Source organism: Epinephelus lanceolatus, chromosome 21 (genome assembly GCF_041903045.1).
Source record: "Epinephelus lanceolatus isolate andai-2023 chromosome 21, ASM4190304v1, whole genome shotgun sequence".
Classification (NCBI taxonomy): Eukaryota; Metazoa; Chordata; class Actinopteri; order Perciformes; family Serranidae; genus Epinephelus; species Epinephelus lanceolatus.
This window is the reverse complement of record NC_135754.1, coordinates 37,469,797-37,496,136: the sequence shown is the minus strand read 5'-3', so window position 1 is coordinate 37,496,136 and position 26,340 is coordinate 37,469,797. Positions and strand designations below refer to the sequence as shown.

General features: G+C 43.5%; 1 protein-coding gene across 2 annotated transcripts in view; it reads left to right on the top strand.

The window, feature by feature from the left end:
* The window catches only part of cep131 (centrosomal protein 131), a 35,225-nt gene extending 9,540 nt beyond the window's left edge, over positions 1–25,685 (top strand). The window contains exons 7-30 of one of the 2 annotated variants that reach the window (XM_033611408.2): positions 49–228; positions 332–449; positions 571–690; positions 1,828–2,020; positions 2,155–2,249; positions 2,355–2,483; positions 2,585–2,777; positions 3,521–3,618; positions 4,839–5,018; positions 5,176–5,367; positions 5,666–5,803; positions 6,467–6,592; positions 6,693–6,809; positions 7,111–7,140; positions 9,811–9,913; positions 10,652–10,853; positions 12,589–12,696; positions 15,144–15,261; positions 15,375–15,449; positions 16,030–16,172; positions 17,518–17,695; positions 17,904–18,100; positions 18,414–18,474; positions 20,833–25,685. In XM_033611408.2, coding sequence (XP_033467299.1) covers positions 49–228; positions 332–449; positions 571–690; positions 1,828–2,020; positions 2,155–2,249; positions 2,355–2,483; positions 2,585–2,777; positions 3,521–3,618; positions 4,839–5,018; positions 5,176–5,367; positions 5,666–5,803; positions 6,467–6,592; positions 6,693–6,809; positions 7,111–7,140; positions 9,811–9,913; positions 10,652–10,853; positions 12,589–12,696; positions 15,144–15,261; positions 15,375–15,449; positions 16,030–16,172; positions 17,518–17,695; positions 17,904–18,100; positions 18,414–18,474; positions 20,833–20,904 — 3,166 coding nt within the window. In that variant the 3' untranslated portion in view covers positions 20,905–25,685. The remainder of the gene's footprint in view (positions 1–48; positions 229–331; positions 450–570; positions 691–1,827; positions 2,021–2,154; positions 2,250–2,354; positions 2,484–2,584; positions 2,778–3,520; positions 3,619–4,838; positions 5,019–5,175; positions 5,368–5,665; positions 5,804–6,466; positions 6,593–6,692; positions 6,810–7,110; positions 7,141–9,810; positions 9,914–10,651; positions 10,854–12,588; positions 12,697–15,143; positions 15,262–15,374; positions 15,450–16,029; positions 16,173–17,517; positions 17,696–17,903; positions 18,101–18,413; positions 18,475–20,832) is intronic. The other variant, XM_033611409.2, reaches the window with a different exon arrangement.
* Positions 25,686–26,340: the final 655 nt, after the last annotated feature.

Below are 26,340 nucleotides of genomic sequence, written 5' to 3'. Positions count from 1 at the left end.
GAACTTGTATGAAGTTTTTCAGAATTTCCAATCATATTTTTCCCTCAGTAACATCCTGAAGGCCACAGCGAACGACGAGGTGTCACAAGACAACAGCTCCCTGACAAAGTCCCAGAAGAATTTCTCTTCATCTCCCTCCACCTCAAACAACAAATCTCCAGTGTCAGCGCAGCGCGGCAGCCCTGTCCTGCCCCGCAGGAGGGAAGTCACAGAGGAGGAGGCAGAGAGGTCAGACCCCCTACACTGCTTCCACTGTGTTTCTACTGTGTGTTTACTGTTCTGTTCACGTTAATGTTCTGTCACTCACAGCTGCTCCTTTGTGTATTTGAAGGTTTATTCAGCAGGTGAACCAGGCAGCAGTCACCATCCAGCGCTGGTATAGACGCCACGCCAAGAGACGACACACTAACCAGGCGGCGCTCAAACGCATCCTCGCCAGTAAAAGAAAGGTATCCATCTGTCCCCAGGCTGCCTTACTCCCCACCTTTTATTTTCCGTGGTACAAACTGGTTTTATCTCTCGCTCTCTTTCCATGACTGCATTAACACTATCGATGTCTTTCCTTTTTAGGAGTGGGAGGAGAGAACAGAGGAGGACAGTCGCCTGGAGCAGCAGCAGCAGAAAAAGGATGAAGACAGGAGACGGATCCGTGAAGAGAAAGCTCGTCTGGCTCGCCTGGCTGCCATCCAGGTGCTCACCTCTGATTTACCTGCAGCAGTTTTAGTATTCTGTTTCCATGAAGTTGAAAGACTTGTGAGTGAGGTTACTAAGCGTCCTGTAAAATATGTAATCCGTCCTGTGATTGGAAACTAAAAGACGTGTTCCATATTGAACTGATACAGAGCACAGTTTGTTCCTTATATTTAAGAATCAGTAAATGCAAACAGGGCTTAAAATTAGCACCATCCATCAGCAGGGTTGGATACTGAACTCTGTACTTTTAAGGGTACAGATTGAATTTCATTGGTACTGATTCATGTAAAATCCATTGGTGCCAGTATCTGAAAGCGCATTTGGGTGAGAATGATGGGCTTAGATAAGAGGCGGAAATAACGTGTGCCCCGAAGGCTAGAAGCCAGACACAGAGCTTTGAGGGCTGCAGTGGAGCTCTGTTGAGTAGCTGGCCACGGAGCTCTGCTCCATTGGTCACTCCGTTGGTCGCTCTGTACTGAGCTTGACTTGGCACCCAGAGTGCAAAGCTGTCAATATTAGCATGATCCATCAGCAGGGTTGGATACTGATCGTAGTACTCTAAAGGGTACTGGCCTTGACTCGGCACCCCGTCTGCAAAGATATTAGAGGTTAAACTTAAATTAAGGGCAATAGAAGGAAACCCTCCTCATCTGTCATCCCTCAGCCAGCAAGCTGCTGCATGTTCACTACTGAAACAAAGAAAGAGCTTCTCACTGGTCGTGACTCACTGGCATACCGTAACAACACTGTCACTCATTAGTGACAAGTGACAGCGTTACTACAATTCACCTCCCAGAGGCATGAGATTAAAAATGGCCACCTACGAGATTAGTCCACGGCCAAAAAGAGGATGAGATTACAGAAATACAGAAGGGAATCTGAAAATGACTGCCAGTGGTTGGGATGCTCCCTTCAACTCAGAAGCATCTTTTGTGTCCAAGTGGAAATTCTCTCATGTGACACAGTGACCTACAGTTGGAACCAAATCTACTGTATTAGATCATGTACTTGAAACTATGATGTCAACAAGTTATACTTTGATTCAAATATTTGAATCAAGCCTCTCTGTGGATGCTCTCCTGGCATCATGATGGTTTACATTGTCCTGTGTCTCCCTCTGGTGGCGTGTTGCAGGAGCTGCAGCAGAAGAGAGCCCAGCGGGTTGCAGAGGTGCAGCATGCAGCCGAGGTGGAGCTGGAAAACCTGAGGCAGACGGGTCCAGCTGGACGCAAGAAGCCACCCAAGATTTCTCCCACCAACAAAAGTCCAGCGTCACCGAGCAACAACAGCCCGATGTCACCCACAGACGTCAAAGCTAAGAACACAGGTGATTATGCACAGAGACTAAGAGCACTCGTACCACCCAGCTCAAGATAACATCTTTAAATCCTCTTATGGCGGCGGAGAACTGGTACTTTGAATCATGCAGTAAGAGTTCTGATTTGTTATTTGTTTCCACAGACTCCAATTTGAATGTTGCGGCTGACTTAAGTGAGCTGAGCTTCAGAGCCATTTCCCCGGCTTTGTCCAATCACAGAGGCTCTCAGTGCTCACAGGTAAATAACTCTGTACCTTCACAGCTCAGATCTCCTTTTCCTGCATCCTCTGTCTCTCCCTCTCTCTTGATGTATGAACAAATCCTCTCTGTATCTGCCTCGTAGGATCAGGACGACAGAGCAGAGGCAGACATTTGTGTGGAGCAGCAGCATCAGCAGAACGACAGGAAATATATTCGTAAAGAGAAAGCTCGTCTGGCCCGCCTCGCTGCCTCGCAGGTCAACACACCTGAGGTACGGACTTTGTTGTAAACTCTAATTCAGAGTCAAAGTAATCCAGTCCCATCACATTGAGTCTTGATTGACTAACGTCTCCCTCTGGTGGTGTGCTGCAGGAGCTGCAGCAGAAGAGAGCCCACTGGGTCGCAGAGGCTCAGCATGTAGGTGAGGTGGAGCTGGAGAGCTTGAGGCAGACAGGTGTCATTGGACGCAAGAAGCCGCCCAGGATTTCTCTCACCAACAAAAGTCCAGCATCACCGAGCAACAACAGCCCGATGTCACCCACAGATGTGAAAGCTAAGAACACAGGTCTGTGTGTCTCTGTAGCAGTTTGAGCCTCATTGAACACTAAAACATCTTCATGTCCAGTTAAAGGAAGAGTTCACCCACAGAGGGATCATTTGTCTGTTAATTACTCACCCTGGGTTACGCTGAATTTATAAAGAACACTTGTTTTTCTCATGTTTCAGTGGTGAACAGTGACTCAAAAAAATCTTGACCAATTGAAGTAAATGGGCTCCGCACTTAACAATAGCAAAACTATAACAAAACATCTGTTTGCAAACTCTCACACAACTTGTGCAAAATCCAGGTGTCATTTAATTAGTTATATGCTCAGAACTTCCCAAACAAATTTGTTAAACCCTTGCATTTGAACTCTGCATGTGCATTTCTTTGAGCAGAATTTAAAAGCACACACCTGCCCAGGTGGCTTCTCATAGAGTATGAGACTGTTACTCTAGAAGTGTTTTAAATAGTCATGTTGTAGTGAAGTTATGTGTTTGGGAAGTCCTGAGAATACATCTGGATAAATGAGACTTGGTTTAGATGTTTTGATAAAGGTTTGCTGGTCGACGTGGACCCCTATCGCTTTAATTTATCAAGAATTTTCTCAATTTTTTGATTCTTTATTCACCATGGAGCCATGCAAGAAAATTCAAAGTAACACTGGGTGAGTAATTGATAAATTAAGGATCATGTCATGAGTGAAGTATTCCATGGAAAATAATAAAGAGCACTATAATAATTGTCCTGATTAAATGTTTCCACAGACTCCAACCTGAATGTTGTGGCTGAGTTCGGTGAACTCTCCAGCTTCAGAGCTGTTTCTCCAGCTTTGTCCAATTGCAGAGGGTCCCAGTGTTCACAGGTAAATTAAAAAAACATCTGCACTTTAACCTGCAGGGTCAATTAACACACAAAGTAAGGCTAATTTTAGTGAGGGAACAAAAGGTACGGCCATTTTCACAGCGGTCCTTTGACCTCTCACTTTAAGATATCTAAATGAAAATAGGTTCTGTTTGTATCTCTGAGTCTACCCTTTACAGACATGCTCACTTTATGATAGTTACTTGCAGTTTTTCTCATGCAGTACAAATGTGTTATCTCCGCCTATTGTATTTGAATATTTCTGCACACTGGGGTCTCTAAACAGTGTTGAAATTGCATAAATCAGGTATGACCAGGAAGCTGAGACTCTTGTGATTTCAATTACCATTATTTTATTAATGTGTGATGATGTGAGCCCCGATAGGAGCCATTTTATTGTAGTGAGACCATTTTTTGAAACTTGACCTCACTGTATAAAATTACCTATATTGACCTCTAGGATTATCACAGCCTCATGAAACTTTACAAACACAAACTAGCGACTGCGAGCATTTAGAAGATGTATAGCTTTTATAGATTTACTGACAATAAGGGAGTTTGTCAGCTGTTTCCAGAAGAGAAGCGCTCGCCATACAGTCAACAAAAAAAAACCCCAGTTCTTACAGAAATGTCCAAATGGCAGAAGTTTTTGATTCCAAATCACAGCATGGATTTTTATGTGGTTTGCCTCAAGGTCTTGGTGCCCTAACATGGTATTCTGGAGAGATTTCTAACCATTTTTATAATTTCTCAAACGGTCCTAAATGGTTACATTTATCCCCAAATCTGTGTAACAAATGGTGTCTGCCCAAAAATTACTGCAACACCTTATGAGACATAATTGCTCGTGGGAATGACCATCACATACTTCCAACATAATGTTCTAAGCCTCTGTACACTCCTTACTTCACTAACCAGAACACAATATTTATTACAGATTTATGACCAGAAAAACTTGACACACAGTGCTGAGCTGTATCTCAAGTTAATCTTCAGGTTCCAGCTTTCAGATGATGTAAACCACTTCTCTGTGGCAAACACTACAGACCTGCTTTCTCCCCCTAAAGACCCCCCAGTAAAAGATTAAAATGGGTCTGTGGTAGGGAGGGTGGGAGTTGAAGAGGTTAATGACCCAAATTATCGATCAGTAATCCATCATCATAGGTGTAAAATGTTAAAGCAGTTCCCATTGTAAGCATGTGTGCTCTCTCTGTGCTCCAGGAGATCCTGCAGAGGTCTGTGAGCGTAGAGGACCAGCGGCAGGGAGCTCTGTCCAGCAGGGCTCAGTCTAAAACCACCCTGAACGAGCTGCTGGACACCCTGAAGCTGTTAGAGGAGGAGCCAGAGAGGCTGTCAGAGCCAAAGTGCTACAGCAAAGAGAAATACGCCTGGATAGACGAGGTGAGACCTCCTGATGTGGCGTATTTAGCACCTGAAGTATTAAGTTCCCAGATATGTAGAGCTGAGAGCAGAGTGGACTTCTTTTGTTTTCTTTGTCCAGATGTTGGTTTAATGATGTCATGACTGTAACCTGCGTCTCCACTGTGTGTCATTAAAGGACGGAGACTCCAACTCTCTGACCACCGACAACCTGGAGCGTCACGGCCAGCTGAGTCACCATCCTGCGCTGCCAGACGGGGGCGCCCTGCTCTCTGAGGCCAAGCTGCAGAGCATCATGAGCTTCCTGGACGAGATGGAGAAGTCTGAACAGGAGAGACCGCGCTCGGTCACTTCAGGGTCGCACAGAGAGGTCAGCAGAATGACAGCGCCACAACACTGTCATGTTTAAAAAGCTCCAATACTGACACTCATTGTTTTAAGTCTTTGTTTGTTTTTATGACCAGTTTCAGGTTCCAGTCCAAAACCATCTGTCTTAATATTTGAATCAGATCGAGAGTAAATATTGTGATTGTGTGTTTGAATATAAATTGGGTGCAGATGTTTTGTGAGTCACCAAATCTGTCAGATCTGTCAGATTTCAACAGAATGTAAAATAAAAATACTGAACACATGCTGACTGATTGTTGAATGGATCCTGTGTGTTTCAGGCCGTGCTTTCAGAGGAGGAGCTGGCTGGCGTCGAGCAGGCGTCTGCCACTGCCGCCGAGGTCACCGGCTCCATGATGAGAATCAAGCTAGAGCTGGAGGAGAAGAAACGCACAGTCAACATGCTGCAGGCTGCACTGGTTGGTTCTCTGTTTAGAATAAGGCTTTCACTTCACAGCACAGAGAGTTGTTGACTAGAGATGATACACCATCTCATGGTGGCCACTTCCTGTGAACTGGCAGCTTTTTATCTTTGGTCTTTATCTTTAGCTAGCTTCTCTAAAATGGACAGTTAAGAGAATGAATAAAGAAAGAAAACCAAACACAAGATGAGAATATGGAAAACACAAGCACATAATCCAAATAAATTTAACCCAGCCGTAACAAATATGCACAAACAGATGTGGCCAAAAGTAACGGACAACGTCAATTCAAGACATCTTGTTGTGAAACAAGCCGTCGATGAAGTACTGAAAAAATGTAAAAATACTAATGTAACAGTAAGAAAGGAAACTGATTTAGTTTCAATAAAACAATACAGCCACAGTTAATATGAGTTATGGTAGAGGGAAATGGTTGCTAAGGAGCTTCTGGTGACACATAAGGGAATACTTAAGTACTTCAGTAGCTAAGGGCAAACACTTGGAGATCAAAGGGTTTTCCTTTACACCATCTTAAGGAAATCCTCATGGCTTGTTTTTTCCCAAGGCTTCCTCAGATGAAAGTTACAGGCAACCTTAGCCTGTTAAATGCAACCAGACCCAGGTGTGTTTACCCTCTGTATCTCCTCTCCTGTGTTTCAGGCCCAGCAGAGGGAGCTCACAGTGAGACATGTGAAGGAGACGGAGAAGGAGCTGAACAGAAACTTCCAGCTTCAGAAGGAACAATATGAAGCCACCATCCAGAGACACCTCACATTCATTGATCAGGTAGGGGGACATGCACGCTCTAATCTCAGCTGCATCACACTTCTCTGACATGTTTCTGTCTCCCCTCGAGGTTTTTTAAACGTGTTGTGTCTCTCTCCAGCTGATCAATGATAAAAAGGCTCTGAGTGAGCGCTGTGAAGGAGTGGTGGGAGAGCTGAAGCAGGTGGACCAAAAGTACACCAAGAAGATCGCACACATGCAGGAGCAGCATGAAATGGTGAGAGCATGTTCCCTCCAGCTGAAAAACTGGAGCCACAGTAATAATCTCATGTTCCTGTAAAGATTTAAGAGTTTGCATGTGCACTTCTGAGTTCTCACTGCAAATAACTTCTGCTCCTCTGCTTCTGCTTTGCATCTCGTGCGGCCACGTTGTGTAACTTGCTGTCTTGCGGTGCGGCTTTGGTTTAATTGTCTTTTTTCTGTTCTGCCCTCTCTTCCTCTTCTACTTCCTCCTCCTCTTCTTCTTCACTGTCCGTCTCTGTCCTTGTCTGTGTATCTGTTTTTTCCCTGGCTTTTAGGTGTGGCAAATTCTGGGTCCCTTGTGCGAGGTAACTTTTTTTTCTCTGCTAACCTGGTCATCCTCATCATGATCACCTCTCTCATGCTCTCATTCCCATTTCCTTTCATTTGTCTGTCCCTCACCACTTCTGTTGGACAGTCTGTCTGCATGTGAGTCTCCTCAGTCTTTTCTCATTTATCTCTAGATTTAGATTTAAAACTCCATTTGTTATATGTTAGCAGGTTAAAGGGTAAGTTTGATGTTTTTCACTGTGGACCTCTTTTCACCATGTTTTTGTGTCACTGCAGCCAGCAGCTTGGGGCATGTTCGCACCATAATTTACATCCACTGTAAGTGTTCGTTTTTGTCACTGACAGGCTCAGATTGTATGACAACATTATGGAAATGATCCCTACAGAGATAGAGTCAGATCCTTTTTGTTTAACCAGAAACAGCCCTGAAATCACCATCACCAAACCCACCAGACTCCATTTAAACAGACAGTAATTTTATCTTTGTAAAACACACGTCATTCAGAGTCGACAGAAACAAAATAAAACTCACAGAAACCATCTTGGGTTGTCATTCAACTGTTCCAACAATCACCAGCTCTTGGTTTGGTCGCAATAAACCCTTGATTCACTGATTTAGATGTGAAAACATGCTGCCTCTATACACGCTAAAATGACTGTTTATCTAAATGGAGTCTGGTGGGTTTGGTGATGGTGATTTCAAAGCTGTTTCTGGTTAAACAAAAAAAGGATCTTACTCAAAAAGATCTCTGTAGGGTTAGGGTTTCCATCATGTTGTCAGACAAAAACTGAGCCTGTCAGTGACAAGATCCTGTTTTTAAACAGAAACGGCCCCAAAATCGCTGTAATGGCAAACCCACCAGACAACATTCAAGTAAACAGTTATTTTAGTGTGTATAGATGCAGCATATTTTCACAGCTTAATCAGTGAATTTAAGATTTATGGCAGTTAGGGCTGCACCAATTTATCTGTTGATTATTTTCTCAATTAATCAAAGAGTTGTTTGGTCTATAAATTGTCATAAAATGATGATTAATGTCGGTGTATCAGTGTTTCCCAAAGCCCAAGATGGCGTCCTCAGATGTCTTGTTTTGTCCACAACCCAGAGATATTAGGATAGGTTAGGTTTTATTGTCCCCAAGGGGAAATTCTTTTCCACAGCACTGTACTTGTTGGATTCAGCATGAAAAACAATGACACACAAATACTGACACCATCAGAACACATCACACTGGCGAGCAGCACACAAAAAGCAACGACATATATACAGCATATAAACATGACAATTAACGGGGCCTGTTGTTCAGAGCAGCTATGGCTGCGGGAATCAGGCTTTTCCTAAAGCGAGCCCTTCTCCACCTCAGCGTTTTATACCTGCGTCCTGAAGGCAGCAGGGCAAGATGTTCATTTAGTGAGTGTGTGGAGTCCTGTTCTATTGAGGTTGCGATACGTGTGATGGCCCTGTTATTAAGTTCAGTGAGGTTGGGTGTGGGAAGACCGATGATTTTTGCGGCAGTGCCAGTTATGCGTGTGAGTTTAGTCCGGTTTTTGACAGAGAGCATGGTATAGAAACAGGTAGAACAGTACAGTAGGATGGATTGAATAATGCTTTGGTATATTAACAGCAGGAGATGTGGAGCAACATAGAGTCCTTTTAAGCTTACGGATAACTGATAGTTTTTGGTGACTACGTTTCTGGATGTCTGTGATGTGCTGGTCGAAGGTGAGTTTGTTGTCCAGTGTTATTCCGAGGTATTATTCATTTTACTGTTGTAGAAGAGGAAAAAAACAGAAAATATTCACATTTGAGAATCAGAGAAGTTTGACCTTTTTCCCTTCAAAAATTCCTCAAACCGAGTAATTGCTTATAACATTTGCTGGCCAATTAATTAAATTAGTTTAATAGCTGACAACTATCGATTGATTGTTGCAGCTCAAATTTTAACCAGACCAGAGTGAATTATGTTGATAAAATGACTATTTATTTAAATAGTGTCAGGTGGTTTTGGCAAAAGTGATTTCAGGGCTGTTTCTGGTTGAACAAAAAGGAACCAGAAACACTTGGGTAAAGATCACATATATTTTCACATCTAACTGGGTTTGTTGGGTTTTTTCAGTGGAAAAACGAACCAAGACAGTTTCTGTGAGCTTTATTTTGTGTCTGTCGACTTTGACTGAAGTGTGTTTTACGATGCTAAAATCACTGTTTATTTAAATGGAGTCTGGTGGGTTTGACAGTGATGATTTGGGGGCTGTTTCTGGTGAAACAAAAAGGATCTTACTCTTAAAACAAGATCTATCTCTGTCGGGATCCCTTTCATAATGATGTTGGACACTTATATCACTTATATTAATAATTTGCATGATTGTCAGTGTCAAAAATAAACACTGTTAGTGGACGTACATTGACAGTACGAACATGCTCAGAGTGGTTCCACTGCAGCCTGTTTTGTTTGACACAAACATGGGGAAACAGGATCCTTTTAAAAATACCAAACTCATCCTTTAATCTTTTTGCCCAGAGTTTGTTTGAACTCTTCTTTTATCATCTTTGTGTTGTTTTATAATTTACTGTTTGATCTCCTAACATGCATTCCCCTTGAATTTGTCTCCGTAGTCATCACTGTGTTTAAAACTGAACAAATACCTCCTTTGAGTACTATAACTGACCTTCCTCCTTCTGCAGGAAATCAAGAAGTTAAAAGAGCTAATGAGCGCCACGGAGAAGATCCGCCGGGAGAAATGGATTGACGAGAAAACCAAGAAGATCAAAGAGATCACAGTCAAAGGTACTGTAGACAGAGACTGAGCTCAGAGTGGAAATCTGAGAGTTAAACAGCTTTACTAAAGATCCATTAGGATCAGGGCTTAAATGTGTTTCATGTAATGCTCTGGTTTTTTTTTTATTTGGGGTAACTTTTACTGGCTGCGCTTATCAAGTGCACTTTTATTTTCATGAGAATCCTCCACTGTGCAGGTGTTGTGCATCATTTAGCAGCTTCATACTGGCTCTGTAAAGTCTCTGACCTCCTGCCATCAAACTCAAACATGCTGCTTTGTGCCTGTTGTTTCTGTTTCTTCCTCTGTGGTGGTCGTGGCGAGATGGTAACCCTAGATTTGTGAAACTCAGATCAACCACCTCAATATATTCTGAGAGGCACTTATGTTTATTACTATACTGATGCTCCAGTGTCTTGTGGCATATACATCCCTTTTATTATGTGATAGACTGTGACTTAACAGACGTTTATTAATATGAACATACTTGAGATTATTACTTTAAGAGCAGCATCAACAAAGAGGGAAAGTTTTGCTTCCAGGAATGTACAGTCTTCTTCCACTATTTCCTGCCTGTGATCCCATGAAGAGTCTCTCAATCAAGTGTTCATACAGTTACACAATTGTTTGTACTTCTTTACTAAGTGACTGCTCAGCAACTTTAATCCAGCGTGCTGTAAACATGCTGCAGGCTCTGAGCAGCCGCACAACACGTGATGAACTGGATTCTGCTCCTCCTCCGCCCGCAGGTCTGGAGCCAGAGATCCAGAAGCTGATTTCTAAACACAAACAGGAGCTGAAGAAGCTGCGGACGCTCCACGAGGCGGAGCTGCTGCAGGCAGACGAGCGGGCAGCCCAGCGCTACGTCCGCCAGTGTGAGGAGCTGCGGCAGCAGCTGGAGAGGGAGAAGGACGAGCAGTGTCAGAAGGAGAGGGAACTCGCCAAACAGAGGTATGCATGTGACATCATCAGGACTCGTACTGACTCTCTACACAGGAGCACTGCATACAAGATATGTAAATAAAACAGAGTAGATGGAAACTGGCTTTAAAATAAAACCTTAAAAAGTAACTCTAGTATTTTCCAATGTTTTTGTGTCTGAAGCCTGATTCACGCAGGAAAAACGTTTGTTCAACCAACGATAACCCTGCTGTTTTCATTCCTTTAAGGGTCATTCTGACTGATAATAATATAAAGGCTGTGATAGCATGTAACCACAATGTTTTCTGGGATGGTTATCATATCATACAACCCTAACTGTCATGTCATCCATGTCATCATCAAGATTTCACTCCTCTGATGGATTCGGTGAATGTGTCTCCGTGCCATGTAGCAAGAAGAGCCTCCTGCACCCAAAACGCTGTAAAAACAACTAAGGGTTTCTTTCTAACTAAGGGTTTATTTCACATTATATGTAACTTTTGTTTTGTTTATATCAACCTTGAATGAAGTGTGTTTTACAATGATGAGATTACAGTTTATTTAAATGGAGTCTGGTGGGTTTTGCAGGGGCGATTTTCGGGGCTGTTTCTGGTTAAACAAAAAGGATCTTACTCTTTAACACAAAGCTCTATCTCTGTAGGGATCCTTTCATACTGTTGTCAGACACTTAGGGGGCGATCACACAGAAATGAGATGCTAGAAACGTGGTTGCTTCAAAGACGCTTGAAACACTGGAATTCCCCCTCCTGTGTTTGTTCGAGTACTGAGGTGTGCGTGTGTTGTATAATTCTTCAAAATCAAATATTGTCAGGATAAATTTCTCGTCTTCGGATTGCATTGTGTTGTGTGTCGCTCGTAACTGCCACAACAAAACAGGAAGGAGGATTTGATTGGCTGCCTGGGCCAATGACGACAATGACGAATGGTGCTACTGGCGTTGAAAATATTTTAACTTTTCAGCGTCTACGCACGTCTAAAAAGAAGCATCTACAAAAACGCCTGTCTAAAAAGATGCTTGAACGCCGGTCAGACGCGCTGTATCATAGGAAAACAATGGTTTTGCTCGTGTCGCGTTTCTAGCGTTTCATTTCTGTGTGATCGCTCCCTAAGAATAACAATCTGAGCCTGTCAGTGACAAAAAAACACTTTATCTGGACTGAGTGGCCTGTTGCAGCCTGTTTCACTGCTGCCAGCTGCAGCGCTCTCTCTCAATACTGGACTGTTATAAAACATTGTTCTGCCCATTAGTCACTCACACACAAAAACATGGGAAAATAGGGTCCAGGTTGAATAACAGTGAATTTACCCTTTAAAAACATCCAGCCTTGTATTCAGTTAATAACGAAAATACTTCAAACAGGAAGCAGCGTCACAGTAAACATCTTACAAACCAAACAGCCTGCGTGAAGCTCGGTGCATTCAAACCTGAGAGATACAGTTTATTCAACATGCTCTTCAAGACTATTTTTGGAGGCAGTGAAATTATGCTGACTGTACCGCCAGGCAGGAGACACACAGAGAGAGAAAAGAGGCTTTGATTTCACTCTGTGTCACATGAGGGATGATCCAGGTCTAGTTTGAGGAGCACACAGAGTTAATCAGTATCTGAAGAAGGGCTGTCAGCAGAGGTTTGGTTAGTTAGTCACATGTGTGTGCGCTCTGCCAGTGTGTAATGATTAGACCTGTTAATTTTAGCAGCCTGTGAACAGCCACATTCAGGTGTTTGTGTGTGTGTGTGTGTTAGGTATGAGAAGCAGCTTCAGGAGGAGGAGCTGTCCCTGCAGCAGCAGAGGAGGCGTCTCTACAAGGAAGTTGCTGATGAGAAAGAGCGTCTGGCTCAGCTGGCTGCAAGGTGAGGTCAAAGGTCACCTGTCTGCTTCTTTCCACTGTGAAAATCCAAAGTCATACACCAGGGCTGTTTTTCTCTCAAGAGACATGCCCAGAATGTTCCAGTAGTTTTGTCGTCGTCATGGAAAATCAAGGAAGATCTTCAGGGTGTGTTATGGTTCGGCTCCAGTGTAGTTTTGTAATGCTGTAGAGGAGGAACTTTGGTAACTGATTGTACTGCAGCTCTCGGGTCAGAGACTCTGCAGAAATTCTGATCAGTAGAGTTTGTGCTTGAAAATCCCCCTCAAATCCTGCCGGGAATAAAAAACACATGTCGCCATTATATATGATCTTCCTGAAGACATGCTGTTACAGCTGCTCAGCAGTTAAACAAGTGATCTTTGGAAGACGACTGAAATCAGCTCCATTAAACTCCATTAAAATTATCTAAAAGAGACAGCGTTACGCAGAGTGAAATGAAATGAGATACCATGAGGTTGTGAATTTTATGTATACAAATGGATGCATACTGTTTATTGGAACACAGTGCAGTTTACATTCATAGTTAAACCCTAATAAGAGAGAAGACTGAATGTATCTCGCACCTGGAACGTTGTCGTTGGGCTTTGTAGTCGACATCATGATTTTCTAAGTCCTCCATTTTCGCCATCAAACTCTCAACTCGCCACTCCTCGGTTAACTGCAGAGAGTACCGTCGTTAGCTCGGCTTGGATAGATTGTATTGGCTGTATCACCGTATCGAGTTTTGATGCAAAGTCTTCCTTCAGTTCTTTCTTTAAGTTGTAAATTGCACTCAGAATTTTTTCTGAGGGTTCATCAGTGTCTGGTCAGTTTGCCCCTCATGTGCCATGTTGAAAGTTAGTTGTTGTGCAAGAGGTGGCGATTCTCCTCCAGTTAAAGTTTCAGTTTCCTTTTTAGTCGCTTTCTTTCAGCGTTTTGACTGATTAAATTGCATTTTCGTTTACCTCCCTCTTTTCACAGAGATTATTACAATATTAGAGCAGAGAGACGTCTAAACTACGTCTAATCAGCATGGCGCCATGACCGGGAGTCCAATGACTGGATCTTAAGTTCCAGCACGTCATGAAATTTAGTAGTCCAGATACTAAAAAAAAAACCCAATAAATCACATGTACTGAAACATACAGTCCTTTATTAAGACATTTAAAATTGAATTTAAATTTTATTATTAATCCCTGCTGATCTGCCTCGTACTCAAAGCACTAGTCTGTGTGGGTTCATGAGATTTTGTGGGTGAGGAAACATATTAATATACAGCCTACAGTATGTGAACATAACGTAAACATCAGGGCCCAGATGCAGCAAACCGACATAAAAAAACTAGCAGTGACAAAAGCCAGCTGTTGCGACGCCTCACATTGCCTGTGTTTCAGCCAAAAAGTTGCACATGAGCACACCACAAGACTACAGTCAATGGCCAGAAATAACTCTCCACACCAGGTGATGGCGACAGTCTGTCTTCATCTTTCAAAAAGGGAAGCCGGAACATTGTCTTGACGCTAGTTAGCCAGTTAGCAATTAACAACACAACCACATGTTAAACAAGTAGAGCATATTTACTGTGCGGCAGTGAACAATAACACAAACCATCAGGAAATGTTTCTGGTAAAGAGCTCAGTGGATAAAAAATCTTATACTGTTTTGTCGTTTGTTGAGCTGAGCTGCCAATCAGAGTGATGTCATTCACTGATGGGCTGCATAGCGTCCGACGTTGATTCAACATGCAAAAAGCCAACAAGAGCGGACAGGGGCCAACTGTGTGGAGACACACTGCCAAAACTAGGCAGACAGATGCTCACTGACGGCCCGACGTTGATCGTCAGCTTGGTGGTCAGGTGCTGGTTGGTGTGTTAGGGCACGAAAATGTGACACTTGGTCTCTGTGGCAGGCTATTTGTCCCGTCCCTCCTCCACTGAGATTGGACAGCTAGGTAAGACATGACATCAGCGACGCAGGGTGTTACCCAAAGTGAAACATTTTCGACTCTCGGTGACGCTCAGCGCCCTGTCACGCTGCTGGTGTTGGTAACACAGTGTAAATATGTTGGGCACCCACTGCAACAAGTTAACAAACTACATTGATCTCAGGAAAACACCTTCCATGTGTTGTTCCTCTTCTGTGCTGGTAGGCGTTCTCCTTCCTTTAACACCTGCAGGTGTATACGCTGCCCCGCCAGGTCCAGAAGAGCCGCATCTTCAGTACCTACAGTGCTGAAGAAAAACAAGTACTGACACGTTTTCAGAACTTTGCCAACTACTTGGTACCAAAGTATCAGTTCTCATGACGTGCCTTCTCTGTAGGGTCCCTTTCCAATTGCAGCTTTGCGTTGCCCAAACCCTCCTGAGTGAATCGAGTGTTTTTACAGATGGTGTATATTAGTAATGATTGAGGTTCTCCTTCTCAAGGCTCGTCTTTGTGTTTGTCTGGCAGGCAGCGAGCTGAGCTGGAGGATCTGCGGAGACAGCTGGAGGAGAACAGCTCCCTGGCTGGACGAGCCCTCAGAGAGGAGCTGGACAAGACGCGAGAGGAGCAGGAGAGGAGACACCAGGTGACGAGTATAAGACACAACATCACCGTCAGAAACTACAGACTCACAAGAGTCTGTCTCGTATCAGTCAACATCCATCAGGAAAAATAACTGAGTGTTGTTTTTGTAACCAGGTGGAGATGAAGTCATTACAAGAGCGTCTGGATATTGAAAAGCAGACCTGGGAAGAAAACTACAAGAAAAAAGAGGTGTGTTGACGTGCTATATCTGATCCCACCTGCGCCTTCTGTTGCTCACAGAGACGTGTAACAAACCACTGACACTGTCAACAATATGAAGTATTGTTCCCGTAGGACTCTGCAGGGGCCTGGATCACACAATCCTTTTTGTTTCCACTGCAGCAGTTTCAAATCCAAGAGGTGAAACTTCTCTATCAGTGTAAACAGAACAGGAGCTGCAGTTTCCTTCTATAAATGATCTTTTTTCCACTGAGGCAGGTGGCATGTGTCCAGCTCTCTGGAGAGCAGCAGAGCGAGAGCGACCCGTGCTGTCAGACTCCACTTGAATGTGACTTGGATGAAACCCTCAGGGTGCAGATCTCCTGTAATGAGGAGGAACAGAGTTAATGAGTCAGAACACGAGCACATCACTGATACAGGCTGGAACTTCCTCTGCAGGGAGCTTGTTAAAACAACATTGACCAATAAGGAAGACGCTACAGATTTATCTGAACCTGGAGGTGCTAAAGGGCCTTTTCCTGTGTGTGCGTGTATGTGTGAGTCTGTAAGCAGCCGTGATGGACAGCATCATGTGTTTGTGTGTCCACAGGAGGCGTGGCTTCTGAGCCGCGAACGCGAGCTCAAAGAAGAACTGCGACGAGAACGCGACAAAGAGATCGAGCTCGCCATCTGGACGCTGGAGGAGGAGACCAGCAAGGACAAAGAGGAGTGTGAGAGGGCAGCTGACAACAGGTCAGTGTCTGTGTGTCTGTGTGTGTGTGTGTGTGTGTGTGTGTGTGTGTGTGTGTTACCAGCACAGTTTAAGTGTTTTTCCTTAACACTTTCCCTGCCAGTATTTTTTGTATTATTTTATTATTAATCACTAAACTTTTAAGACCTAGAGAATAATTTGTTCTATGAATATGTGAACAGTATAAACTATAAAATAAAAATATATAAAAGAAGAGACCTCCTGTTTTTATACACCAAAAAAACATTTTATTATGTCTTATTCCATTTGTTTTTTATCAACACTTGAATTTGTGCATTCCATTAAAAAACAAAAAACAAAAAAGAACTTGGACAAAAAATATGTCTACATGAAAATACTACTAATAATAATGATAATAATATTAATACGTTGACATGTTCAGTGTTCAGTCAGTGCTCTGTTGTCTCCGTCTCCTCTGTGGTCGTCCCGTTACATCCCACCAAACTCATTTGCTTCCTCGTCCAAATCAGATTCAGAATGTTGATCAAAACAGGAAGTGTCAGATTCTGAGTCCATCGACATCTCCACGGCTTGCGCAACTGTAAACTTTTATATCTCGTCAGTGGTGGGGAAGTGTTCTGTCATAAATTACAGAATTTCGGGATAATGTTAAAGGGCTCCTACACATGCTGCGTCTTTTACTTCCTGGAAAGCGCGAGGTCAGGCACTGGGTGCTACTCTTGTTTCTAAGTGCATATTAAAATATTGTCTGTGGAACAGATGTGAAAGTCGCTCTGCATGAAAGTGACCAACTTCTCCTCCATATTTATCACAGATTGATATTGATGGGGGAATATAAAGATATAAACCAGCTGTGATTGGTTGTTTCTCGTCACATGACATGCAGCGCACCCAGCTGCATTCCCAAGCATGAATTTTGTTTATCTCAGGGCGCAGACGTTGCTTTTCAGCGCCTTCCTTGTATCTATGTTGACAACAGTGGATCTGAGGGGCAGAATAACTGCATGTGAATGATCCCTAACACAATGAAGAGAACATGGCACCCAGTCCACACACAGACTGTAGTGTGCTGTAGTTGGAAATCTTTTGCTTCCCAATAAAGATGTTGACATGAACATGTTAGGGATCTTTTGATCTTAATCTGACTCTGATGTCCTTCATATTTTTTAAACTGGGGAGCTCTCGGCTGTTGTGAACATCTGTAACTGTTTTTGATGTTAATTTGTATCCATGAAGAATTTTGGATGTGCACGTTGTCTCTTTTCACTCCTGCAGATTCTAGTTGTTGCTCAGTTCCTCTCTTGTGTAAAAAACATCTTCACCAAATGTAACAAAACCTCTAACCAAAACTGAAACTGTCGTCAGGGTGAAGCGTGTGAGGGAAAAATATGAGACTGAGCTGAGGGAGCTGGAGCGCTCTGAGCGGGCAGCTGTGGAGAAACAACAAGAGCTGAGGAAGCAGCAGATGGAGACGGAGGGAGAGCTGATCAGACTGCAGGCAGCGCTCCAGCAGAAAGAACAGGAGACTGAAGACATCACACAGGTGAGGAGCAGAACCATCATTCAGTCAGTTGTCAAAACCCTCAAGTCTCATCTTCGTTCATCTTTTCTCTGAAGGCCTCAAATTCTACTTCTTACTATTCTGTTCCTCTCCTCTGTGTCTCTGTAAATAACAACTCAGCACAGGATTTTTATAACTGAGATAAATCAGACAGATTCTATTTGAATTTCTACTTGAACTCGTTTATCAGACCCGGGACAAGCTGGTGGACGAGCGCCGCAGCCTGGCGGAGGTGATACGTCAGGAGTTTGCCGACCGGCTGGTGGTGACGGAGGAGGAGAACCGCAGGATGAAAGTGGAGGTGTCAGAAGTGCGAGCGAGGCTACGACTGGAGGTGGACAGGGTCACCAGGGAGAAGGAGGAGGAACTGGCTGAAGTCCACCAACGGTAAGACTTGGACACACACACACACACACACACACACACACAGTACTCTTAGTAGACACATTTACTGGGGGGCGGGTTTCTCTTCTGAACTTGTTAACATGGGGACAGTTCACGTACTTTTATGGTATACATGTTCCTTATCTGTAGCATAAAGGAGACAATGAGCATGTTTTCTGACCAAACAGTCACTGAGAAGTTAAGTGTTCAGTCTTGGTGTTTTCAGGTGGAAAGTGACAACAGCCGATCAACATCTCACATTTTTTTGGGCCAGAAGTTTCCTCTCATTAACGTCTTCTTTTCTGTGATTTGCCAGAGTGAAGTCGGCCATCTTGAAGAAGGAAGAAACTGTCAATAATCTCCGGAAGCAGCATGAGGTGAGGAGTCAGAGGAAGCTCAGCAGCGTCTTTCTGTCAGCCCTCACACACACTGTTCACCAGCACTGTGAAAGGGCAGCACAGCGACCCTTCATTATGCCACCTTTGTATTTTTTTACAGAACCAAACAGCGTCTCTGTTTGATTTGCGACAGCATGCCAGTGTTCCAGAAGCAGCAGTGTCAGCCACTAGTGTGACATGTATCATACGTGTAGGCAGCACTTTCTGAACAAAATGGCTTTAACACAGCAGCAACAATCATTTTCCATAGCTCAGGGCGTAAGGAGCTCCCAGACCTCATTGGTTTCCCAATTTGCAGACATTTGCAAATTGCTCTGTTACTACCGAGCAGGTAGGCGAGACAACTCTGTTCCGCCATTCTGTGATAGTACCTTTTATACATGACTTGAAGTAACATACAGAGTCCTGGTTGAAACCATTCTATCATTTTCCATGACAGCATGGTGCAGCAACCTGAGTACACAGACCAAAAACAAGCTCTCTGAGATTGTCAACACTGCAGGGAAGGTGATCGGCAAGTCACAGAAACAACTTAGCAGTGTGATTGACAGTGCTGTACGCAGGAAGGCTGAACAGATAATTGCTGATGCCTCACATCATCCTGCTCCCGTCTGGGCGTCGATTTAGATTCCCAAGAACCAGACTGAACATATATAAGAAGTCCTTTATTCCCTGTCCCACACAGGCAATGAACACAGACACTACTATTTTATTAGATGTGCTCTCTTTTACTATTTATATAACTTACTGCTCCTATTTGCACTAGTCTATCATATATATATATATATATATATATATATATATATCTATAGTGCATTTATACTCTATAAACACATGCAGCGTCTTTGTGCCCTCAAATTCATTGTTTTAAATGTAGACATGTGACAGGCGTGCTCAAACGCTTGAGTGGCGCTGTCGGGGTGCACGTGTGTTCTCAAGTGCCTATTTTTTTATTTTTTTGGAATGCAGCAGTGTGCACCGCGTGTCATGTGATGAGGAGCAACCAATCACAGCCGACAGATATCTTTCCCTTCTTCCGTAAATATCAGTCTGTGATAAATATGGAGGAGAAGTTGATCATGTTAGTGCAGAGCTGCCAGCGCCTTACATCTGTCCCACAGACAACAGGCCGACACACGAACAAAAAGATCAGCTCTGCACTCAGGATTTCAGATAAACAGACCATGGTACAACACAAACTAACGAACCAATCAGAGGCAGCGAAGACCAGCAGCTCCCCGTGTTCTGTGAGGTAACGTTATTGTTTCTGTCAAAGGAGCCTGGTGGCTGTGGACAGGGCAGCAACAAAACATATTTCAATCAGGAGAGACACGTTTTTAGTTTTGGAAAGAAGATCTTTAATTACAAGTGTACATGAGAATGAAATGTGAAAAATGTGAAAAGTCTTTGGCGATTAGACCCCTTCAAGATGGTGAGCTATAAGGAGGGTGATGGATCCGTAGCCAATTAGACGCTGGTGGTGGTAGAGGAAGTGAAGAAGAGATGAGGATTAGATGGATGGGTGCTGATGATGCGGATGAGTAGAGGAATGAGTCTTCAGGTTTGTCTTTGACCTTGGATACGACTGCTGGAGGTGAACGGGGTGGAGGAGGGGCGGCGATTCTGCCTAGAATGACAGCTGAAAGCGGCAGAGGAGAGAACAGATTTAAAATCTCGTAGTGACAACCTGATTGGCTGCTGGAGGTTGTGGCTAATGACGATAGGACGGCTAGAAGAGTGCACCCCCGGAGGCAGCTGATTGGAGGAAGCAGTGGGAGTGGGAGAGGGAGAATTGTGAATGAATGAGCGCAGGAAGGTCTTCCTGATTGAACTCACGCTGAGCTTCATTTCACCCTCCCAAAAAAAGACCAACTAAAAACAATCCCTATCAGTTTAAATGTACGCTACATTGAGATTATCTTCACTGCTTTACCTCGCCGTCAGACCGCCCTGTCTGACGGGAAACTGAAGCCATGTTATCGCCCTCTTTAAAGCCACCAGACTCTGTTGACAGAAACATTGTACCTCTCAGCACACGGGGAGTTTCTGCTCTACTGCTGTCTCAATCGTTAAGTTTGTATATGTAATTGTGCGACTTTTGTAACCAAAAAATGTGCCGTCCGCAGCAGTTGGTGGGTTTATATGTAGCAGTGACATCATGCAGAAACTTTCATAAGGTCGTGTGGGAGAAAGGTTTCAGAAGGGCCCGGGGAAATACTATTTTAATGTTTACACATACAGACTTGGACCAAAATTAGAAGTTTTGGATTTAAGAAAACACAGTTGGGGCAGGCTGATTGACAGCGTGTATATAAATATGACTCTCTCCTCTGATAGGCTGCCCTGAAGAGGGCGGATCACCTGGAGGCCCTGTGGGAACAGCAGAGGAAGCAGCTGCTGGAGAAGTGACTGACTGACAGGAAGGCTTTATACGTCTGGACCCCCTCTGCCCCCCCCCTCACCACCACCACACCCCCCTCCGCTCTGAGCTCTCTCCATTGTGTCGCTCAACCCCCGACCTGATTTTTTTCTCTTACCTTTGGATGTTGTTGTTCCTGCCAGCAAGACAGAACCTGTGGAACGTCAGAAGGTTGAACAAGCGACTGAACCTTGTCCTACCTCATTTGAAAAACACAAAATGGGGAAATGCACTGGGCCTCACTGTACAGCCCCCCCACCCGCCCCACTACTCCCCCAGGCATGAAGGAGCGAGCTGTGTTGGAACTTCCCTAATTTAAATGCCACAGACCAGGTGGCACCACATGAAAAGACTACAGATGGACTTCCCTTTCTTCTTCTACTCTTTCCAGAGAAGGATTGCATTAGTTTTTTGTGACTGTCCCCCCCTCCTCCTCCTCTTCCCCCCCTCTCTCTGGAGCAGGAACGCCTCCATGTTCCCCACAGAGTTGCCACGGAGAACAGTTCCAGATGTTTCTGAAACCAGCCCGGGCCTGCGCTGGTGTACAGTGGGAGAAGGTGGGGGGGTTTGCTCTTTGTGAGGGACCACTTAGAGCCAAGAGCTCTGATCAGTTAGCATCAGCGCTTCAGTGTTAGCTTGTGTTTGTTCCACGTCGAGCTCCCGGTGCCCCCTTTTATCTGCTGAGTCATGTGTTTTGTCCCCTGAAGGCGAGTGCTAATTACACGATCTGTAACCTCTGCCCTGCTGCAGCCCTGTGACTCGCTCTGAACAGTTTGTTGTGTGTGTCTTAAACCAAAGTTTGGATCTAACAAAGAAGAAGAGGTGATGTACTAACACTGGTTACAGACTAAAGTTAGAGAGCATGTAGAATGTGGCTAGAAAGAGCGATAGGATGAGACTGAAAGGAAAAGGAGTGAAGAAAAATGGGACGTCTGACGGCATGTTTGAGGTCAAAGACATGATTGTAGAGCAGCTTTGAAAGTTTCTGAATGTGAGGAAGAAAGAAGAAGAAGAGGGAGGGTCGGGGGGTTGGAGGGAAGAAGGAATGTGCGTAGAAAATGTTTATAGGATTAGGAAAGCAGAGCTGGGACAGAGCAGTGGTAGGAGGGTTTGAGGGGGCACAAGGCATGTGACCAGAGGTATGTTAAAAGCCATATAGGTTTCGCTCGGCCTGATTCAGAGGCCGACTGTGACAAAACGCATCAAACTCAACAGGCAGAAGGGGCCTGGAGTCACACACATGTGTTAACTATCTGTGTTTGGATGCTGCAGCGCTGTGTTGTAATTCTCTCAGGAGCCACCACCTCTCAGCACTTCCACATGTGAACTTCATTGATTTTGTTTTGCTTCTTTTTTAATTTCATGGTCCTTTATGGAAACAAACAAGAGACAGTGTTCGAAATTTAACAGCCTCTGAATATTTAATATAGAAATTTAGACAACATTGAATTCATGCACTGAAATACTTTGAAAACCATATATCTGAATTAATTTGTTCTGAAATCATTCATTCATTCTCATTAAAATAAAAAAAGTTTATTGATTTGCAATTTCAGTCCTAAGATTCAAGTTGAAAATTTGTAAAAAATCTGTCAGTTTTTATTGGTTGATTCTATTTAAAAGTTTAAGTAGAAAAAATTCAAATAGCTATAAAATTTAAGAGTTTTTCAATATTATTTGAACATTTTTTTTACTTTATTTGAAATTTTTAGAAGTGAATTCTTGAAGAATTCTTTAAAACATTTCATAAAGTAACATCCAGGCTAGACGTTGCGCTTTAAAAAAATTCTTCAACTTAAATTTTTCCAAACAGCAGATTAAAGTCAAAAAATCTTTAATTTTTTTTTTATTTTTTTTTTTTATCATTCAACCAAAAAAAAAATTAAGAATTTTTCAAAAACTGTTGAAAAATTGTAGTTGCCAGTTTTCAGGCTCAGTGTTTCTATATGAAATTATTCAACTTAAATGTTTGGATCTGAATTCAACCAGTAGAAACCTGTTTCTATTTCTATTTCTTTTTTTTTCTCATTTTGAAACTTGAAATTTTTTTATCTGAATTGTCTGTTAGAATTCAAATACTTAAGTCTCTTATTTGCTTCCATAACCCTTATAATGATTGAAGATATGTCGAAGCTCCTCACACAGACACAAAAAAGTCTTTGTGGGTAAGATTTCAGTAAGAACGGTCCGTAGCATTAGTTAGCGAGGGGTCGGGGGGGCTGTAACCAGAGTTAGTGCTGTAGAGAGAAACTCTAAACCTGGAAGTAAAGCCTGTTATTTAGGTGCAACATGATGTGAAAGACCACATTCTGATTGTAAAGGCCCCACAGCCTCCAAATTCCACCTCACAACAGAAACTATTTATTCTGTTTCTTTTTTCTTTATTTATTTTCCAATTTAGCACTCTTACACGACCTGAGTAGTGTCACTGGTCCACAGAAAGGTCAAGGATTTGAAGTAATGTTTTTTAAAGCTAGTCAACACATGAAGTGTTTTTACAGTTACTTAGCAGAACGTCTAACTGCCACAGTAAAACTTTATAACTATGCCATTTGTAGATGGTTTAAATACAGTATGTCAGGTTTTTCTGACATGGAAGTCGTCCGAGCCAAAATGTAAAAGGTTCATATGAAGTGTAAAGTAGTGGAAGGGAAAGGGTTAACGTAGTTCAGCTTTACTGATAATACAGTTTCTGACCTCAGAGGCATTAAATCAGAGTGATGTCACATCAGCCACCGAGTTAGCCAATAAACCAAATACTGAAATCTACAGAAGGAATCACTGTGACGTCACGTAAACAACAATCACTTCTGGGTAGAAAACTGATAAGTGTTTTGAATTATGATGTTTAACTTGTGTATTTCTGTTGTAATTTTCTAATGTTACTGTAACATTTAAAGATATATAGTTAAACACTGGTGGTTCGACCTATCTGATGTTTCTGCTTATTAGTGACACATTGCTTCATTTTCAGCACTTCCAGCGGCATTTGTGCCACCAAAACTTTTTTTAGTGGCACATTGCTACATTTCCAGCGGCATTTCACGTTTCCAGCAACCATTGTGCCGTCAAAACGAGGTCGCTGCATTTCCAGCAGCGTTTTGCTATGTTTCCAGCAGTTTATGCACCATCAAAAAACAGTTTGTTTTAATGAACCATTGCTGGATTTCCTGTGAGTTTTGTGCCACCAAAACTTTTTATTTTTTATTTTTTTGAGGCACATTGTGTTTCCAGCAAACGTGATGTTTTTAGCGACACACGGTTGCATTTCCAGCAGCGTTTGTGCCACCTAAACAGGGTGTCTTTCAGCAACACAACACTGCATTTCCAGCGGCGTTTTGCAACTTTTCTAGCAGCTTTTGTGCCATCAAAACAGTTTGTCTTAGCGACACATTGCTGGATTTCCAGTGGCTTTTTAGTGGCACATGGCTGCTTTTCCAGCAGTGTTTGTGCCACGAAAACAGGGTGTGTTTTAGCCAGACATCGCTGCATTTCCAGCAGTGTTTTGCGACATTTCCAGCAGCTTTTTTGCCTCCAGAACGGGGTGTCTTTTAGCAACACCGCTCTGGGTTTCCAGCAGCTTTTGTGCCATCAAAACAGGGTTTGTTTTAGCAACACATTGCTGGAATTTCAGTGACTTTTGTGCCACTAAAATGATGTGTGTTTTATCGACACATCGCTGCATTTCCAGAGGAGTTTGTGTCACCAAAACGGTGTTTTCGCAACGCACTGCTGCGCTTCCAGCAGTGTTTTGCGACATTTCCAGCTGCTTTTTCTGCCACCCATACATGGTGTCTTTTAGCAGCACAACACTGCATTTCCAGCAGTGTTTTGCGATGTTTCCAGCAGCTTGTGTGAGTTTGTTTTAGCGACACGTTGCTAGAATTCCAGTGACTTTTGTGTCACCAAAACGGGGGTGTTTTTTAATGGTGCATTGCTGCATTTCTAGCTCTGTAGTCTGTTGCCCAGCAGGAAAATTAGAAAAAACAGCTCCAGCAAACACCACCAGACTTATTTTCTCATGATATCTCAGCTGTTTCTCGCCCCCGTTTGCTCAGCACCATTTATGTTCGTGACAAAAGAGTTTTCTACCCGGAAGTTATTGTAAACAAACACTTTGATTCAGTCTTCAGAACAGAAATAAAATAAATCCCAGATTAGAGTCTTTCAGTGAGACAGAGGTGGTTGATATGTGTCACACATCGCTGTGAGTTTCTCGGTCACTAACTGAGAATCACTGTGAGTCATGAGGACTTTGGCGCAGAGGCCCACAGACCTCGAAGCACCAGTTTGCTCGCAGCCTCTCGCCGTTCTGCTGGTGTTGGCACAGCAGACGGGGCTGTTGGCCTCCGACTGGAGAGGGTGGCGATGTGAGTTGGCATTCCTCGCTCATGCCCGTCCTACAAGTGCCAATGAGCCTTGCCTTTGTGTGTGTGTGTGTGTGTGTGTGTGTGTGTGTGCGTGTGCTACCATTCCTCCCATGCTGACCTGAGATGACCCTCGTGGTGTCAGATACACACTCACACACACAAGCGCCCCTGTTTGTTTTTCATTTGTAACGTTGTACACGAACCATTCCAGCTGTCACTGTTTTGATTTTGTTCCATCTCTCCATGTTTAACCCTTTGTCGCCCGAACACGTAGCTTTGAACACACTGTTTTCTTATCTTAGTTTAGTTTTTACTGTTAATCACGACGATGGTTCGAAAAACTGTGAAGAAGATGGTGACTGATCTGTCAGCAAAAAGAGAATAAAAGACTGTTGGGAAGACGCAGTGTGTTCCTTGTTTCTGTTTGCTGTGAGATAGCAGACAATTGTTTGCTTGTTTCTGTCCCCCGCCCTCCCATCATCCCTCGCTGCCTCAGACCATAACTCATGAGCAGAGGCGAAGAAGTGTCTTCTATCACATTTAGTCTGTGGGATCCAAATTATGAGCCTTAATAGCTGTTGGTTTGGAGCCTGAAACGATTTATTGACAGCAGAACTGAAGCGTTTCATTCCTGAGATGTCTGTAAACCTTCTGGTACGATAAATGTTGTCCTTTCCTTCTCTCAGCTGCCTTTATGGAGACAAACCCCCCTCAGGGAAGTCTCAGCCTATACATCTGGAATAATGTCCAGAGCTGACCCACTTCTTCTTCTTTCCCTTTTTTTCCCTCCTCGCCCTCCAGCTAGCTCACTTCCTCCGGACTGCAAAAGCAACCGGTGGCGCGTACTGAAACGTGTCTCTCCTTTCAGTGTATTTCCTTTCTTTTCACAGAAGAAACTGAACCCGGAGAGGCGCACCGGCCATTGACTCTCACTTGGCTTTGCAGGGCCCAGCTGACTGATGGCTGGCTGCTGGAGGGCTGATGGATGGATGGAGTGAAAGGCTCTTGTGAAGTGTCTTCCTGTCTTGATTTTTTTTTTTTTTTTTTTTAAGCACT